The 13,818-nt window shown below is 40.9% G+C and overlaps 1 protein-coding gene across 1 annotated transcript in view; it reads left to right on the forward strand.

Moving 5' to 3' along the window:
• LOC115275930 (FRAS1-related extracellular matrix protein 1-like) overlaps window positions 1-13,818 on the forward strand; it is a 40,275-nt gene that overhangs the window by 7,146 nt on the left and 19,311 nt on the right. The window contains exons 4-5 of the mRNA XM_029919666.1: window positions 9,364-9,493; window positions 12,216-12,288. Of these exons, the coding sequence (XP_029775526.1) occupies window positions 9,364-9,493; window positions 12,216-12,288 (203 nt within the window). The remainder of the gene's footprint in view (window positions 1-9,363; window positions 9,494-12,215; window positions 12,289-13,818) is intronic.

Consider the following 13,818-nt stretch of genomic DNA (forward strand, 5'->3'; position numbering starts at 1 on the left):
TGACACTTAGAAACGTATAGAATGTAAAACCAACAGAGTAACAAATCCTCAAATTAACAAGATGAACAGACTATCGTAATATTTCTGACTGGCCCCCTGTTCTAAACTTCTCTTGAGTGTAGACCTTGAGTAACTTACCAGCTAGCAGATAATCACAGAAAGGTTAATTATAGTCCAATTCTTGTGCTATGTTTTTCTTTTGAATTTAGACACTCTTCCCAGTCACCTCATAGAAAAGTCGCTCATTTATCCTAGTTTCTGTATTTGCTGTCACCCTGTCAAACTACATGTCATAGGCTAGTACAGCCCCCTTATGGGCTTTTTATGTCAGAATATAGACAGAGGAAGAAAACAAGTTCTTGTTTCCATTCTTATTTTTTCTGACCCTGAACTGTAGTTCCAATACTTGCCAGCAGAGGTCGCTATAGTCATTGATAGAAAAACGCATTCCCTTAAAATTCATTACCAGAGTCTCACCTCCATGTCCTGATACAAATAAAGTACGTGCCAGATTTATAACCTTCCAGATTTTTATTGAGTGACTATTACATGCCAGGTTCACAGGACTAGAAACTGGGAAATAGGCATGAACAAGGGAAACCTGGCCCCTGACATTAAAATACAATCATGAGTTATAAAGCTCAGATAGATGACCACCACCCATTAAACTGGTTTTGTTCAAGAGAAACAATTCCTTGGCATTATCATCCTTATAGAAAATGTATTACCTCATTACAATTTCAGACAAATGTCTTCCAATTCTCAAGGAAATTAAAAAAAAATCCTGCTCCAAAAGCATTAATAAATTGATTACATTTGCTTTTTGCTTTTTATTTTATTTTTAAAAAAATATTTATTTACTTAAGTACTCTCTACACCCAACATGGAGCTTACACCCAAGACCCGGAGATCAAGAGTCACGTGCTCTTCTGCCTGATCCAGCCAGGGGCCCCTACATTCACTTTAAAATTTTTTTATTTTTGTTATTTTATAAAGCATATGCTTTTTAAAATTTTTATTTTTTTAATATTTATTTTTGAGAGCGAGAGAGAGATTGGGGGAGGGACAGAGAGAGAGGGAGAGACAGAATCTGAAGCAGGCTCCAGGCTCGGAACTGGCAGCACAGAGCCTGAAGCGGGGCTCGAACTCATGAACTCTGAGATCATGACCTGAGCTGAAGTCCGATACTTGACTGACAGCCACCCCAGTGCCCTGCCTGCTTTTTAATAGTTCAACTAAAGACAAGAGCATTGATCAGACTCGCTGTTGACCAAATGCGCACTGCTACTCCTCCGCTTGTTAACATAGCATGGCAGACAACTTTTTTCTCTCCTGCAGTGGTGCCAGATTGATACTTTCAACTACGCATCCTTCTCGTTCTTTATTGTTACTAAGGACATTGTTACTAAGGACATTGCTTTTGAAGATGATTTGTGTTTTAAAATAGTTCTCAGATTCATAGGAGACTCACAGAAGAATTTATAATCTTAACCAAGGCCATTTTAAATAGTCTCCTGCTTCTGTGATATCTGTTTTCATGTACCTTGCTGAAGATATTTCTATTTCAGCTTGAAATGATAGGAGCCAGTGGAACCAGATAATACAAAATGTGCCTACCAAGGGTGAACCCGGAAATAATTTTGATTCTGACACATATTACATGGCTTTCTTTACAGTGGTAGGGGAAGAGAGAAATTACTCAGAATTTCTGTTTATAATTTGTGAATGCTGTAGCTGTCCCTCACCTCATTTGTGAGTAGATGATTTGGGGACAAGATGCATATTATTCCAATCAGAAACAATTTTGTAAGTAGTCATCTGTCTTTCCAAGACAGCTGGCAAGAATATAGTAACGTGTTCAGTGTATATTACAGGCATTTGCAATGCAATTGTTTTTAGTTCTCCTTCCTTACTCTTCATTTTAATACCACAACCACCTGTGAGTTAGGCGCCCTCATAATCCAGAACCTGTAGTGTGAAAACTGAAGCATGGAGACGGGAGATGACTTTTCGAAGCTCATGCAGCGGACTAGGGAGGAGCTGCGATGCCGGCCCAGGAAGGATGGCTCTGAGTCCGTGGTTTCCCTTAATGCACTGACGAACTTCTTGCCAACTCTTTGATTTTTTTTTAGTGCTTATTCCCTTTAGAAAGACAGAGCACAGGCAGGGGTGGGGCAGAGAGAGAGGGGGACACAGAATCCAAAGCAGGTTCCAGGTTCTGAGCTGTCAGCACAGAGCCTGATGAGGGGTTCAAACTCATGAACCGCAAAACCATGAGCCAAAGTCAGAAGCTTAGCCAACTGAGCCACCCAGGCGGCCCAGTTCTTGCCTGCTCTTAACAAGTCTGCTGAACTGGCCTGTGGGAAAAAGAGCAACAGATTTGTCTCTCTGCTTTCTTTCCAGTCATTGGCCACCCAGGCAACAAGAAAGAAGGAATATTTACTCTTCAAGGATTTTAAGTTTTAGGTTGTTTTTTTTAAAAATAAATTAAAGCTACTAATATTAATATTAATGCACTCTATGTCCAACCCACTGGGAATCATGCTGTAGATAACAAGCCAGAAGACTTAGAGCCAAGGCACAAAAGAACAGGGCTGGAGGTTTGGGTGTGCCGTTGACCTAGGTGATTGTGCAAGACTTAGTTACCTCATCTGTCAAACGAGGGCCAATGCCACAATTTGTTTAGAGAAACAAATGAGATAAAGCCTGTGAGAACCTCTCGTGTATTTAAAGTCCTTGACAAATGTCACTTGCAGCGCCGATTGCTGTTGTCATTCACATGAGTACAGGATGGACTATTTGAAGACGTATCCTGAGGACATTTGGTGGCCAGCTAGAGCCCATCTCTAACTCGACGTCAATTCTGGGATGATTCACAAAGTAAACAGTCAATATGCTTATTAATCAATAAGCATAATCGTGTTCTTGTTTGGCTGAGGCAGGATTAATCGATGAATATTCCGTGCATTTGGAGGAGGTGAAAACCTTCTGTAATAAAGCTCAATGGACCATTGGGTGCAATCTGAAGCAGAAAGGAGGCTCTTTTAAAAAAACAAGAGGGACCCATGTTCAGTGGGATTGTTCAGGATCTTGACTGCTAGTAAGTTTTTTCTATTGCAACATTTCTGTAGAATACCAATTCTGAAGGGTCATTAGATATTCCATTAGAAAAGGTGTTAGGGTGGGCGCCTAGGTGGCTCAGTCAGTTAAGCGTCCAACTCTTAGTTCCAGCTCAGGTCCTGATCTCGTGGTGTTTGTGATTAAGCCCTGCACTGAGCCTCACGTCAGACGCTGAACTGACGGCGTGGAGCCTGCTTGCGGTTCTTTACCCCCCCTTTCTGCCCCTCCCCTGCTCACATGCACACGCTTTCTGTCTCTCAAAATAAGAACTGCCCCAGAGAGCTCACGGGACAAACTTCTCATGGAATACATTTGGGAGACATTTTGTCGTAAGTCGAAATTATTTTATAATGCTAAAAATCCATGGAAATTTGCATAAAGATTTCGATTTGGCTAAGTGCCTAAATTTCAGGCACAGTGCTAGGTGCTTTCCCATATGTGGTCTAATTCATTCTGCAAAATACAGTCCTCTGAGGGTGATCGGGAAATCAGGCTCCAAGCATTTAAGGAGTTGGCCGCAAGTCACTCAGTGAATGCATGATGACAGAGCTGAAGGTGAGCCCTGACCTCACGGCCTCACAGTGAGGCTCATCTCATTGGCGTGAGTCTGTCACACGTCATACCTGTCCTGCAGCAGCGCTCCGCTCTCAGGATGGTCTGACGAGTTCCCAAACTCAGAGACAAGGTCTCACTCTGCTCACAAAAACACCTTTGCAGCCCACAGATGCAGCCGACTTCTGACCTAGGCACAGTCTTCCACACTGACCTCTTTCATGTGCCCACTGCGGGGAAAGCGAACTTCAAAAGAAAAGTTGAGCCTTGCTGAAGTTCTTCATAACTCAGGGCTGCTTCTCCAGCCGCTGCCTGACTCCAGGGAGGGATTCGTCTCCTCCCTCTGGCTACCCTTATTCATTCTTGGCTTTAAAAAAGAAGGGACAAGGAGATCAAACTGAAAAAGAATTTCTAACAGGCACATTCTGCAGTGTTTTAGCAACTTTTATGAAACACCTTGAAGGGGAAGAGGTTGAAACTATTGGAAATGAAAGCTTTCATGTTATACCTGCAAGCCAGGCAGTAACATGTTTGTCTCCAAGTAGATCTAAGAACTCACAGAGGAAGACAAGGGAAATGGCACTTATTAAGCACCCACTGTGTACAGGTGCTTTCTACATACTAATGAATTTTAATTTTCATCATTTCACAGGAACATAATTTTCCTCATTTTAAACATATTAAAAATGGAGCCTAGAGAGACTGGGTAACTGACCATAATAACACACTAATAAGCAGTTACAAGATGTGTCTGACTTCATAGCACTTGTTTTGGGTACTCACTGTGCTGCCTCCTGGCTAAACACCATTTTCCCATTACCATGGGGGAAAGACAGACTCAAAAACACAGGTGTTCAAAGCATTAGATTATGGAGATTAATAGCATCCTCTTTGAATTGATAAGTCTTAGAACACTTGGAAAAATATTTTTTAACCTTTCAATTTTCTTAAGTCATATGCTACCTGATTATAAATGAAGATCTAGTCATAAGAATAATTTACTCACAATTTTCGCTCCTATAAAATCTTTCGCTGAGAAACTCAAAATACTTGATGAGTATTCATTAAGGCTCATTTAACCCCTTTGAAGTACAGACTCATCATTATTTACTTTGGGAAGCAAGGAAACCGAGGCATAGAGCAGCTAAGTACCTTTTTCACACACTCTTGTTAACCTAGATTAGTGTCCCAGATCTCAAACTGGGGTTTTAATCCTGTGTTTCCTTCAGTTCATTGTTCCTTCATATAAATGATTCAAGTAGCCGCAAAGTGAACTATAAGAAAGTATACATATTTTTTACTCTACTGAAACACTGTCGGTAACTTGGGCTGGATAATTCTTTGTCACGGACTAGGGGCGCGCTGAGGGCAGGCTGCGTGTCCTGTGCATCGTAGGATGTTCACAGCATCCTTGGTCTCTACCCACTATACGCCACCATCACCCCCTTCCCAACTGTGACAATCAAAGCTGTCTCTAGACCTTGCCAAATGTGGAGAACCATGCACATACCTTAGAAACACCATAGAGGTGTGTTAAGCAGTCCTGCTTTGTGATAGACTGCCTTTTATCAATGCCATCTTTCTCAATACTCTGGTAAAACACAATAACAGCCAAGGAATCCAGAGTAAGGGCCAGAAAGAACATGTGAGGATCACCTAGCCCAGAATGTTTTTCAAATTTTATGATTCAACATCAATTAATAGTGCTGGGGAGAAAAAAGTTTTCAGTGTTCAATTTAGTGTGGAAAACCGTGGGTAAAAAAAAATTCCTTCATTCATTTAACAAATATCTACTGAGCACTTACTATTTCCTGGTCACTCTCCAGGGGACTTGGGAATGTATCAGTGAACCAAAGACCTCTGTTTACTTGGGAACATCATATCTAAATAAGTTGAGTAGTATGTTCTGCATGATACTACTTTGGAAAATGAAAAAGTTGGTCAGGATAAGGGGGATCACAGATGCAGACTTTGGGGATGGATTGTGACTTTAAATTGGGTGTTTAAATAGCTTTTCTGCTATTCATACCAAAAATTAGGGGAAAAGCAACAAAAATGTGATCTGAGAATCAACTATATGAAATATATAATAAAAAGTATAGTATATCTAATACTATTGTTTATAAATTATGTCCTATACATCCTTAAATCAATATTGTACTACACATCCACACCCCTCTTCCATCTGGAGAGTCCATTGTTAAGGTATTTATAACCATATCACTGCTTATACGTATATGTAAAGTATAACAAGACAAAATGTAAATTTAAAATATGTGCCAAAGTAAAACAAAAGAAGAGGGATAAGAATGGAGATGGGAATCTAAACAAAGCAAGACAGCTTTCTTATGCTGCACTTCGAGACCCTTTTGTGCATGATGGAGGACCCAGAAACCTCGCGACCTCTAATCTGATTTAATCTCCACTGTTTGACCCTGTCTTCCATTCACAGTGGTGGTTGTTGGGAATTGAAATTCAGCTTTCACATTAACTCAAATGTCCTATTATGATAAGTACCCCCCAGTCACTGAGGGGAATGTTTCTCAACTGAAGATGACTTACCCTGAAGTGACATTTGGGAATTTCTGGAACAGTTTTGATTGGAGGGGCTGGTGTGACTGCATCCAGCAGGCAGGGGCCAGGGACGATTCTAACCATCTTACAGTGCACAGAGCCACCTCAGCAACTATCTGGTCTCAGTGTCAGTGGTCTCCAAGTTGAGAAACCGTGACCTAGGGAATTAAGGGATTCTCCCTTCTTGCTAACTGACTTGAAATGACTGCCACATGGTCTCAAATAACGTGTATCCATAAACTTCATTTCTGACCTTAGATTAAGCAATAGGAGAAGGGAGGATCATTTAAAATGTGAAGATTTGACCCAACCCTGGTCTACATGAACTCACCCATCCAGAGCTTTCCAAATGTCCCTCACGGGCTCCTGCATCTGGTTATTTACATGACACCCAGCATACAGCTAGGTGGCTTCTTACGGGGAGAATTCCTAAGTGATCGACTACATCTCTTTTCTTTTGGGTGTTTGTTTAGAATCTAAACAAGTCTTAGCAATAGAAGGATCTTCAAAGGCAGTACTGCAAAAACCAAACACATTAAAAACATGTGTTGCACATATCCTATAGGGATGGATGTGCTTTGTGATTCAAATATTCTTCTGGAAGGTGTATAGCACGACTTAAATTCCGTGGCTTTTCAATAGGTCTTTATTATTTATAGGGAGGAAAATAAAACTAGAACATTGTGTGATGACAACATTATCCTGTATGCAGTACACAGCTTTCTAATCGTGTGTCAGGGAAGTGTGTGCACGTTCTCCAACACCTAAGCCCTTCATGCATTGAAGCTGAACAGCACACTACGTCATCCCTTTATGGGTCTAGATCAGCAATCAAACAGCATTTAGCTTGAGGCTTTGCGGTCACCTGGATCTGCAGAGTGACATTGATGAATTTTTGCTTGTCATGGTTCGTATTAGCAGTAGATGGATTCTCAGAAGATTGGACGTTGAAACTCACTTAAACCTTATTGAGACTTAGCTGAAATCCATCTGTATTTATCTATTTCACTCATCCCCATTGCTCTTCTTTCCTTCCTGCTTCATCTTTCTGCCCTTCCCCTCAATCCATCTTGTTGATTTCCCCCCATCTCATTTAGTGGGATCCTTTAGGAATTCTTTGCAACATGTTATTTTTATTGGCATTTATCATATTTTCGTCACTTGTTATCTTGTGATTCTTTAAGCAGAGTCATTTATTTCTTTACTTCTTGACTCTTCCATGCCAGATTTGAATTCAGTCACATCAAAGATCTGTGAAGAGACCAAATATTTCTAATATGAGGATTCTGTTTTCATGTCAAAATTTTATGAACCCCAGCATGTCAGTGACAATACATTTATGTACTGATTGAATAAACACGTATGTTCATATAGATTCATGAACCTCTCCCATAATTCCATGCTCCCACACTACCTTGTCTCACTGGCCCATCATCCTTGAGTAAGAGACAGTGCTATTGTGCTTTTGAGTTTTTCTTGCTCATGAACTTAGAATATGTGACTGGGACACATGATTGGTGCAAAGACATGAAGAGGTTATGAAGGGATAAATTTACTCTCTAATATGAATAGTCCCCAGAAAAGCCTGAAGAACCTTGTAAAATTTGGAAACTCTATGTGTTACATGGTGGTGCCCAGAATTTCTAGTTCTGCAATAAAAAAAAAAGCTGTAAAAAATACATTAAGAAATCTAGAAGAAGGAGCCTGCATCCAGTTGGAAGATTGAGAATACAGTAAGGGAACCACGGAGGGTTTTTGCAAATGTAGAATGAAAGGGAAAAGAAAACAAAAGTAGTGGAAGTGTGTTGAATGATGATAGCGAAGATTGCTTGCGTCTTACATTGCTGAAGGTTGCAGGGGTAAAAAAGGTAAGAACATGTTTGGAGAGAAATGTTTAGATAACAAACTTCACATTTTATCACCTCGAAAAGAGAAATGTAAGGATAAAATTGTATTCCTTTGCTTGAGCTCAAGCAACAGGAGTCATGAAGGAATTCAACTTGGAAGAAGAATGGTACAGAAGGAACGGGACATTTGGCTTCAGATGTATGCTGGAGATTTCAGCTCTGCCATCTGTTAGCTTTGTTATAGCTTTTGGCCTCTAAGCTGGTTATTGGACCTCTCTTAAGTTTGGTTTTCTTTTCCGAAAAATAAAAAAAGGAAAAGAAAAAATTCTCTCTATATTTTGAGGAATAGACAGTTTCCATCCAATGTTTGCATCACTAAACCTATTGTGGGAAAAAGACCACCCCTAATTATCAGGTTTATTCAGTTGCATCCAAGCTACATGTAAGCCCTTTAATATGCACAAAAGAAGGACCACATAGTGGCTATAAAATCCATCCACATTTTAATTCCTAGGCACATCCTGAAAGATAACAAGTTATTAAACTGAACCTAAGTTCAGAGTTCTGTGTCTGGAATGGTTCTTTTTTTTTTATGTTTTATTTATTTTTGAGACATGGAGAGAGCATGAGCAGGTAAGGGGCAAAGAGAGAGGGAGAAACAGAGTCAGAAGCAGGCTCCAGGCTCTGAGCTTTCAGCACAGAGCCTGATGCGGGGCTTGAACCCATGAACAGTGAGATCATGACCTGAGCTGAAGTCGGACGCTTAACCAACTGAGCCACCCAGGCACCCCAGAACGGTTCTTGATGTACCAATGAAAGCCAAAAAATAAGAGAGAAGATTTTCTATCAATGGCCTTTCCTGGAAAAAAAAAAAAAAAGAGGTCTTCTTGAATTTCACAACTGCTGGTTTATTTCTTCTGAAAGCACTCATGTTTGAGTCCCTTTCTTGTCATTAATGACTAGGGGACCTCTGCCAGCCCCTTAACCTTAGTTTCTGCATTTGTAAAATAGAATTCTAACATTTACTGTTTCTACATCATGGCATATTTTGGTAAGCATGAGATGAGATTGTTTGTAAAAGTTCTTTTTGAACTAAAATGTACCAAGGAAGTGTAGGGAATTTTTATCACTGCTATAGGTTGATGAACCACATCTGTCACCATGAAGTGACCCTCCCACCACGAGTTCCATCTACCAAGGAGAGGATCCTATAGGCATCTACTACGCATTTATAAAAGCGATTTTCTCTTTCTTTTCCTTTCATGCACAGTTTGGAACTGAAGTGGTCTCATATTGAATGGTCGCAGGATGAATATGAAGTCTGTGAGAATGTGGGCATATTACCCTTAGAAATTGCCAGAAGGGGATATTCCATGGACTCCGCCTTCGTGAGTGTAAAGGTAACAAGTCTAAAACGTTAACTGTCAGGCTAAAATGTGGGTTGCTGGTTGGTGCCTTTCATTATTTTCTTAAAAAGAAACCCAGAGTAACCAAGAAAATTTCAAATTGCAGGATTACCACATTATTTTGGAGATTCTACATCCAACATCTCCTTGGCCTTCCACTCTTTATTTAACTTCATTAGCTCCTTGATAAGGAACTTTGAACTCATTTTTAGTTTTTAAATCTGGTCACTAAGGCCTGAAGTTTGATTTTACAGGAAGACGTATCCAACCTAGTGAACCCTGGCCAAACCCTGCTTTGGAAAAGATACTCTGCGTGCAAGACATTCAATGAGTCCCCAGAACAAATTTCAGCCTCCAGATGGCTTTCTCTTAGTATACACCTGGATTGCTTTCTGGGGTCTCAGCGGATGAGGGAAATCAAAGGGCAAACTTAAGAGTCACCCAGGTTGGGGTACCTGGGTGGCTCAGTCAGTTAAGCATCCGACTCTTGATTTTATTTTGGGCCCATTTATCAATCCAGGCCACTGAAATATAAAGGATACTCAGTAATCACTTTTAGATTAGTCAACTAGCTATTCCTTTGCATAGACATGGACCAGGAGCACAACGTATGGCTTCTAGAATTGAAGGATTTTTTTTAAGGAGTTGTGCAACCATCACAATACCACTTCAGGAGAATGACAGCGTGGACAACGTTCACAAACTGACAATGGCAAATGAGCTTTGAACGCTCTGGTCCTCAATCTACTGAAAAAGGCAGTGATATTAGCTTTTGAAAAAAATGGTCATCTCTGTTAAATCTCAATTATAAAACTACATTCAAATCACCCTCAGAACCATGCGCACCTAAATTCTATTACATCCACATTTGGTATTTACCTTGCCAGTAGGCATCGACTCTTTTCCCCGGATCTGTGGGTGCTTTATTGTTATTAAAACAGCAGACAACTTGGTATGCCCTATAATTTTCCAGCAGATTGTTCACGCAGAAAGAAATCTGTCCGAACGTTTTTCTAATAATGCTTTGGTCTTCTCTAGACAACACCATATGCTCAGGTCTAGAGTTTTGGGCCATACACCATTCACCTTGCCAGGTAGGAAGAACATATGTGGTGTGACATGGGACCTTTTGTCTCCTGAAGCTGAGTGCCCACTGTGAGCCTGCGAGCTGAGATCACGCACAGCTGAGCCTCCAGGGCCAGCTCTCCCTAGAGCGCAGGTGCCTCTTTCTAAGCGAGCTTCTTGGCTTCTTGACCAGAAGCAGGGAAGGAGAAAGCGCTTCCACCTGTGTTGTTTGCACTGGTTGGAATAGTGTATCTTCACCGAGAAGACTGCTCCTACCACCTTGCCGCAGACCATTCCTTTTCCCACGCAGGATTCTGTAAACTCAGTGGTGGTAAATACTAAGTAATTGCATGTGCAAGAGCCATGCGGGGAAATGTAACTTCCAGCATATGGTGGATCCAGGTGTACAATGGGCTGCCTTTTCACAATGAAAGCTTGTTCAGGAGGAGCCCTGGCATTGTAGGCAAAGAGCAAATGGAAGCCTGGGAGGAAATACCCTCTTCAGTGAAATATTTCCAGTGCAGACCCATTTGCAGCTCTCGGGGCCCTCGATTACAAATGGCAGTAATATCTAAAGCCAGAAAAAATAGGAACTTTTAAGTTTTCAACTGTGCACTTCATTTCTTTGGGTGAAAATGAGGAAATGTAGTAACTCACTTTCTTGACCATCTTAAATGTCTAAAACAGTGCCAAGTAACAGCTGCCTAGGGTGCTTATGCAAGGTTCTCATCCGATGACCTTTTTCCAAACTAACCAAGGACACTCTTCTTAAGGCGGATTTAGGCTCCCTCTGGGGGAAGATCAGGCTATGACTTGAGAGCCCTAAATCACCTCTGGTTTTTAGCCCCAGGAGCGGAGAACAGGAGACCAGTAAATAGTCTCTTTAGAGCAATGTTTGTTGTTGTTATTAACAACTTAACTTGATGGAGCCCTGAAAACCCTCAGTCCTGCGTGTGGATTGATTTTGCTTGGCCTTTCCCCAGGTCTGTCATCCCCACTGAGCTCTCGTTCACGTCTGTGGGGTGGGATGGTTTCACCCAGACAGGAAACTGGACTTGTTTTAGTTCAACTTGTCAAAGTCCCTCAAGTGCCCTGGAACCTGCAGGGACACCTCCCAGCTACCTGTCTGGGCTCTTGCTGGTTCTTCTCCTCCCCCTCCCTTTTCTCCAAGGCGCTATTTCAAAGCCAGGTTGGGGTAGAAGGAAGGTAATGAAATAATGGATACTCACAACAAATAGAAAAATATTGTTTAAAATTTATGTTGCTTTCTCCAATGACTGAATCATTTATAAAGAAGCAAAAAGAAAAACAGAAAGAAAAAAAAAGTTTTACTTTTACTTCTGTTGGTATTAGTCTAAGAAAAAAGTTGACTTTAAGGGAAGATCTCTAGATCTAAAATGGTTGATTATAATTTTTAAAAAGCTGGTATGTTAAAAACAGATTTAAGTGCATGAATTTAGGGTGCCTGACTGGCTCAGACAGTAGAGCATGCAGCTCTTGATCTTGGGGTCATGAGTTCAAGCCCCACGTTGGGTATAGAGCCTCCTTAAAAAGAAGCATGAATTTAATCTATTATGATACTAGACTAGATGTTTCTCTATTAAAATAATATTTATTTTTATTAAAGAAGGATATTTTTTTTCCTCTTAAGGTCAAGCAACTGTCAGCCACAGTTGGAAAAGACTTCACTCTGAGTCCATCTAAACTGATTCAATTTGACCCAGGTATATTTCATGTCTAGAGTTTGTTTCCCATTTTTTGTAAGAATGTGTGGAGATCGTGGGGACTTACTTTAATCACTCCGAGAGAGATCAGTTTGGACTTGAAGTTTTGCCCCTCATATTTTACTTTATCACAAGTAAATATTCATTTAAAATGAGAAGAAACTCATAACACATAAAAATAAAATATCCAAGCAAACACCCACATTCAGAACATCATTTAAAAAAATTATTTAGAGTCCTAACACAAAGCTGAAATGATTTGATGGAAATTTTCAGAATGTCATGAGCCATTTCTAAATGATTTCTCTTGGAATAGGTTGATTTGAGGAGATTCTGGGGAACATTCATTAGATAGCACATATTTTGTTCTAAATCTATGGAAACATTTTTGCTAAGTGCAAAAGGGGATATAAAAATATGGTGCCAACTCTTGAAGGTTTTCTACTGTGTGGGACATAGAGACATGAAAGCACCTCACAAATAGTACATTGGGACCCAAAGGGGAGCCATTACTCTGGCTAAGGGGAATCCTGGAAGTCCCAGAGGAGGTGGTATTCTGAGCAAGTAGAAGAAGGGGGAGAAGGGGACTTCAGGGTAAGCTCTGCCTAAAGCCCTCAGGCTGGAGCCACACCTTCCTTCCTCGGCTTCTGTAAAAAGGACAGGTAACTCTCCTTCACTGTATCGCATGGTTCTCTCTTTCCCTCTGGTCTGGAGTAGGCATACATCACCTGTCCAAGGGCAAATGAAAAAGGCCTTGAGAACCAGCCAGGGCTTGTGGCTTTGTGCTCCCCTACAGAGGAGGTAATCTGCCCTCCGAGAACATTCCACCAAGCCAAAACTCTTGCCATTATCTGCCACCGACACCTACGGCTTCAAGCAAAGGCAGAACAAATGGCCTAAATACCATCAGTGCTCCCAAACCGACAACCTTCATAGAAAACATAGACAAGAAATACCTTTCTGCAGTTTACCAGAAGTAGCATCATGGTGTGTAACTTGTTTGCTCAGGCTGCCCTCAATAAGTAATCACAAACATGGTCGCTTGAAAACAGAAATTTATTTTCTCACAGTTCTGGAGGCTCTAAGTTCAAGATCAAGCTGTCAGGGGTTGATTTTTTTCTGAGGGCTGTGAGAGAGACTCTGCCCCACGCCTGTCTTCCATGCTCTGGTGGTTCGCTGGTCATTGGCCTTCCTTGGCTTCTGTGAATTTCACACCATCTCTGCCCTGTCCCCACATGGCATTCTTGTGTCTGTGTCTGTGTCCAAATGCCTCCTTTTTATACGGGAACCAATCATAATGGACTAGAGGCCCACTTTAGTGTGACTTTATTTTGACAATTACATCTGTAATGAGCTTTTTTCCAAATAAGGTCACATTCTGAAGTACTAGGAATTAGGATTTCAACAGACGGATTTTGAGTGACCCAATTCAACCCATAACAATGAGCCTTAAATTTGACGTGAGACAGCCCAAATATTGTGCTTGGCCTCCTTCTTGTGATATTTAAGTTTCTGACTCATGTAAGTTTG

This window comes from Suricata suricatta, chromosome 13, assembly GCF_006229205.1.
Source record: "Suricata suricatta isolate VVHF042 chromosome 13, meerkat_22Aug2017_6uvM2_HiC, whole genome shotgun sequence".
Taxonomy (NCBI): Eukaryota; Metazoa; Chordata; class Mammalia; order Carnivora; family Herpestidae; genus Suricata; species Suricata suricatta.